We start from the raw sequence: 6000 nt of genomic DNA, 5'->3' as shown, positions 1-6000 counted from the left end.
GCGTGTGTGTGTGTGTCTCTGTGGTCTCTCTGACATGTACTAGAAACTTCTCCATAATTCTCAGAACACTCCCTGATGCTCCACACTCAAGCCCTGGAGTAGACACACTATGTGTATGTGGGGGAGTAGATGTGTGGGTGTGTATGTATGTTTGTATGTGTTTGTGTGCGCGTGGATGTGTGTGTGTTTGAGTAAAGTCTATTGATCATGCCCGAAGATTCTGTGAAATATTTCTTAACCTAATTGAAATACTTCCCTTGCGTTTCTCCTCACTGACCTCAGACTGGTACACCATATAATTTATATCTAAGTGTGTAAGTACACATTGTAGTGTGTTTGGTAAGTGTGTAAGTACAGATTGTAGTGTGTTTGGTAAGTGTGTAAGTACAGATTGTAGTGTGTTTGGTAAGTGTGTAAGTACAGATTGTAGTGTGTTTGGTAAGTGTGTAAGTACACATTGTAGTGTGTTTGGTAAGTGTGTAAGTACAGATTGTAGTGTGTTTGGTAAGTGTGTAAGTACAGATTGTAGTGTGTTTGGTAAGTGTGTAAGTACAGATTGTAGTGTGTTTGGTAAGTGTGTAAGTAAGATTGGAAAACCTCTCCCTCTCCCACTTACTTTCTCTAAATTCATATACATATATTAAAGTAGATGGTAAGTGAATATTATAGTTTATAACAGGTTTTTAGTGTTAGCTGTTACCTGTTAGCTGCTGGTTTTCACACATTCATTTATTTATGACTCCCCTAACCTGGATATTCCTACAACAGTAACTTCAGCACAGCAAGCAAGTGTGTGTGTGTGTGTGTGGGGGGGGTGTATGTGTATGTGTGTGTGTGTGTGGGGGGGGGGCACTTAAATGATCAGTATGTCTGTGAGATTTCCACTATATGTTCTTCCTTTCTTTCCATCTGTCTCTCTCTCTCTTCGTAGGCATCTCCACACACCCATGAAACTGCCCAAAGGATTGTGAGTTTGACAAACATTTTAAAATATTTGAGTCAGTATGTGAGAATATGTGCAATTGTGTACAGTTTGTTGGCTATGTTAACTTAAAATAGTAATAATAATCAAATATGTTATTATGTAATACCCAAATGAGTTAATAAATAGCATATGAGTAATATTCAAATGTTATTTTTTGCAGGGGAAAAAGAAACACCAAGGCTCAGATGGTGTGTGAGCTAAACACCCCCCACCCTGCGTGCACACACACACACACACACACACACACACACACACACACACACACACACACATATATATATATATATATATATATATATATATATATATATATATATATATATATATATATATATATATATATATATATATATTTATATATATATAACAGTGTAAACGTGGAGTGCCAGGTGAGCAGTGAGCAGGTGAACCGTGTGTGTATGAACAACACGTGTGCGAACAGCAGGTTTGTGAACAGTGCATGTGTGAACAGCACGTGCATAAACAGTATGTGTGTGTGAACAATGTTTGTGTTTGTCTCCTGAACAGATTTAAATGAAATTCCCCCATTATTTGCCAAGACAACTAAGAAGCTCAATCCAGCTGCCTTTCTACAGCAGGGTAAGACACAGAGAACAGACACACACACACACACACACACACACATTCTCAGAATGCTGTGCATTTTTTGTGTTGAGTAGGTATGGGTGTAGTGGCGCGTGGCGACGGCGTGATGGAGTGGCAGACAGAGGGCTTGTCTCCGTTCCTGAGAGGCCTGCAGTATAATGCCGGTGCTCTGCACATCCACACAGAGGGCTTCTACTACATCTACTCCAAGGTCTGCTTCTCAGAGAACTGCTTCCCCTTCAAGCACCAAGTGATGCGTCGCTCACCACGCTACAGCTACGCCCCCACCAACCTCATGGAGAGTCTCAGGTACTCACACTTCATACTGATTCCAGATCAGCCTTTCACTCACTTCGTTACTGATTCCAGATCAGCCTTTCACATTCATGCTGCGTTGGTGCTGGGCTCTTCTGCAGGTACAGCTGTGTCGAGTCGGAGGACACAGAGCAGGCTGACGTGGGGAACAGCTACCTGGGAGGAGTCTTCCACCTCTATAAAAACGATAGCGTGTACGTGCAGGTCAACAACGGCAGTCTGCTGAGAACTGGGGTCTATGACAACTTTTTTGGTGTCTTCATGATTTAGGTGCACACACACACACACACACACACACACACACACACACACACACACACACAAATACACACATCATTCATCCATCTTATATTTGGATATTTTCTTATTTTGATTTATTTTTATTGTAAATTATTTTACCATAGTTTTTTGATTAAACATTGTCATTTTATTCAAAGAATAAATAATTCTTCCCAGTGTGAAAGGCACCTCTGGCACACTCTCGATATAAAAACATAAAATGCCTTTATTAACACGTTTAATACACGTTTATTACAGGTTTAACACGTTTAACACACCTGAGTGGTAAGTACTGCAACGGTCAGCCCGTTGGTCTGCTGTGAGTGAGAGGTTTGCTCATAATCTCAAAGTTAATCCTGGAGCACATCTGTTCTTGTTTCAGTAATTCCTTGTGTCATCTGTAACTGTTCATTCATATTATATTGCGTATAATACCCTATTGCGTATAATACGCAATATAATATGAATGAACAGTTACAGAGGACACATTACTGAAACAAGAACAGATGTGCTCCAGGATTAATTTTGAGATTATCAGCAAACCTCTCACTCACAGCAGACCAATGGGCTGACCGTCCTCCCTGCAGGTGTGTAACACACCGCTCAGGTGTGTTAGGTGAGTGCTGGTGTCCACCGGCTCAGTGGTTAAGGTAATTGAAAAGAAATCAGAATGCTGTCAGATCAAACCCTGCACCAGATTGCCACTGTTGAGTAACTGAGTAAGGCCCTTAACCCTCAATTGCTCAAGTTTGTTCAGGCATAATTGCAAGTTGCTTTGGGTAAATGTAGAGCTGCTGGAGCAGAGATTGCTGGTCTTTGAAGTCCAGTGCAGACAGTTGCATCTCAGGAAACTGAAGGCCTTTCTCTTAACTAGGGTCAGATTTACAGTGAGGCTTGTCCAGATAAAGAAATATGAGTTTTCATACATTTTGTAGATTTTCATATGCTGTATACCTATTCAGATTTTTAATATATTTTTTTTTAAATATAAATAAATTATTGATTATAAATAAATTGTTCATTTCAAATTTCTTTACTTGTGGTATTCATTTACATATATTGATTTCAGAATGACTGGTAATTGTGCTTGGGTTACATACGTTCAGTAGATGACTCATTTGAAAAATTGAAAAGGTGTGTGGCAGAGGTTTTGCAGGTCTGAGACCTGCGGCTATACCTCAAATCAATCACATACGAGGACTCAGTAGACTGATGGGTAGACTAGTAGACTACTTCACCTCTTCATACAGTGCAGTGCATATATGGATTATCAAACCCACATAAGGAAGCTAAAAGTCTCAGAGAGACAGACAGAAAGAGAAGAAGGGCAACACAGAAAGAGAGAGAGAGAGACAGAGAAAGAGAGAGAGAGACAGAGGGAGAGAGAGAGAGAGACAGAGCAAGAGAGAGAGACAGAGGGAGAGAGAGACAGAGAGACAGAGGGAGAGAGAGAGAGAGAGAGAGAGAGAGAGAGAGAGAGAGGGAAAAAGACAGACAGGAAGACAGACAATGATGAACACACACACACACACACACACACACACACAGACACACTCACACACACACACACACACACACACACACACACACACACACACAGATAATAGTCATTGCGTTTTTATTGACAGATGGATAATCCAAAAATGTAGTTAAATAACAATAAAGACCAAAACCAAAACAGTATGATTACCAAACCCAACGAGCATTAGACTCGGGCTCAAAGGCAGCCTGTGTGAAAGCCAGAAAAACGGTCCACACAGCACATAAATCCAACCGGGGACCATCTAGAACCAGAGTCAATCAACACAGAAGCATCACTGCCCAGAGGAACTTAAGCTCAGGGCGAACACCTCACAGCGTCAGTGAAGAAACACAGTCTTTATGAGAAGCATAAATGAGGAGCACATGGACCCAGTGCTCTAGGGAATTTGATCTTGATAACATTGTCTGATTGGATTGATTCAGGTGAAAGTGAAAATAAGTGAAGATGATGATGGTGGAGATAAAATGAAGAAAAAAAAAAGGCTAAAAAAGAAACATACAATTAAGAACTAAAAGGCCAAGTTTCAAGTTTGGTTTATTTGTCACATACATGGTCATACACAGTACAACACGCAGTGAAATGGTGGAGAGTGCTCTGTCCAAACTGAGGAAGAGAACCAGGGGTGCATAGAGAAAAAAATATATATACAGATAAATATATATTCTATGTATGTACAAAAATATATTAACAATGTATGTACAATATATGTATATTATGATTATATACACAATGTACAATGTATATGGTTGAGTATATATGTACACAATCTACAGAATGTACAGATCCATTGTATAGTACCATATCTACAGTTGTTGTAACAGGTTAATTGAGTATAAATCTAAATCTATATATACAGATGTACAGATATACAGTCATGTTACGTGGTGGTGGTCCCCACAGTTTATCAGTTTCCCTGATTCAGGGCCCGAATGGCCTGTGGGAAGAAGCTCCTCTTCAGCCTCTCTGTCTTGGTCTTCAGGGAGCGGAAGCGCCTCCCTGACCTCAACAGAGAGAAGAGTCTATTGTTGGGATGGGTGGGGTCCTTCACAATTTTCCTGGCCTTGGTTTGGCACCGCTTGTAGTAGGTGGTCTGCAGGTCAGGAAGTTCCGAGTGAGTGATGCGCTCTGCTGAACGCACTAAGTGAGTTAATAAGTTATTGTGTTATTTGTATATTGTAATTTTAATCTGTAGCTTTGCGTTCAATGAGCAGTTAGAAATAAAAGGTTGTTCTGCAGGTCGTGCCTCAAACAGCCCGGCTGGCTTCGTTGACCTGCTCAGTGTTCTTAACTGTTATGCCATCACTGCAGTCAAACTCAACGATTTGCAAGTATTTTGAAATGTTTCTGTGGCCACACCCTCCAAACGGGCTGCACCTCAAATGTTGTCTTATCACTGTACAAAACAACTAAGGATTGGATGCATAAATCTAGTTGCTACTTAGCAACGCTTCAGTGGAATGATGCAGTTTTGGTCTGAAAAACACATGCCGTTATTTCACAAATCATCCAATCAAATTGTAAGGTTGGAGCCAAGTGTTCTGTGAATATTTCTTAAATGGTACATACTCACGTAAGATTATCTTAACCTGACCTTTCTGCCCCTTTGCCCAGAGAGGTCCCTTCCTCTGAGCTGTCTCAGGGTTCAGAGGGCAAAATGCATTTGTTTAGGGCTCCAGTAGGACCACTGGTGATCTCGTCACGATCCTATTGGCTATTACCAACTTCTCCAGCCACTGATCAGCCAATACAGACAGTACAGCACAGCAGAGTACAGTGTAGTACAACACAGTATATTAAAGTACAGTATAGTATGGTACAGTACAGTAGTTTATAGTACAGTACAGTCAAAGCAGACAGTACAGTACAGTACAGTACAGTAAAGTTTTAAGGCCTCGGGTCATGGGTGCCAGTTCAGTGAGATCCACTGCTCTGCAAAATTTATCACATGCTTCTGAAAGCCATGACTAAATGAATCAGGTGTGTTAGACTGGAACTGAACTCTGTATGGCAATAGATCTCCAGGACCAGAGGTCAGTGTTAGATTAGGCAGTAGATTTCCAGGACCAGAGCTGAGTGTTAGATTAGGCAGTAGATCTCCAGGACCCGAGTTGAGTGTTAGATTAGGCAGTAGATATCCAGGACCAGAGCTGAATATTAGAATAGGCAGTAGATCTCCAGAACCACAGTAAAACTGAAGCACACATTGTGTACTGCCTGTTTGGTGTCGGTGTCTGCCAGACACACTAAAAAAACAAACAGACAACAAACAAAC

At 40.9% G+C, this 6000-nt stretch overlaps 1 protein-coding gene across 2 annotated transcripts in view; it reads left to right on the top strand.

Annotated features, from left to right (window-relative positions):
• LOC113582854 (tumor necrosis factor ligand superfamily member 14) overlaps positions 1-2649 on the top strand; it is a 4013-nt gene extending 1364 nt beyond the window's left edge. For both annotated transcript variants that reach the window (XM_035535178.1, XM_027018869.2), the window contains 5 exons: positions 932-967; positions 1146-1173; positions 1514-1585; positions 1666-1900; positions 2008-2649. In XM_035535178.1, coding sequence (XP_035391071.1) covers positions 932-967; positions 1146-1173; positions 1514-1585; positions 1666-1900; positions 2008-2176 — 540 coding nt within the window. In that variant the 3' untranslated portion in view covers positions 2177-2649. The remainder of the gene's footprint in view (positions 1-931; positions 968-1145; positions 1174-1513; positions 1586-1665; positions 1901-2007) is intronic.
• The last annotated feature ends 3351 nt before the right edge of the window (positions 2650-6000 follow it).

The sequence above is a fragment of the Electrophorus electricus genome, chromosome 16, assembly GCF_013358815.1.
Source record: "Electrophorus electricus isolate fEleEle1 chromosome 16, fEleEle1.pri, whole genome shotgun sequence".
Classification (NCBI taxonomy): Eukaryota; Metazoa; Chordata; class Actinopteri; order Gymnotiformes; family Gymnotidae; genus Electrophorus; species Electrophorus electricus.
This window is presented reverse-complemented; position numbering and strand designations above follow the sequence as displayed.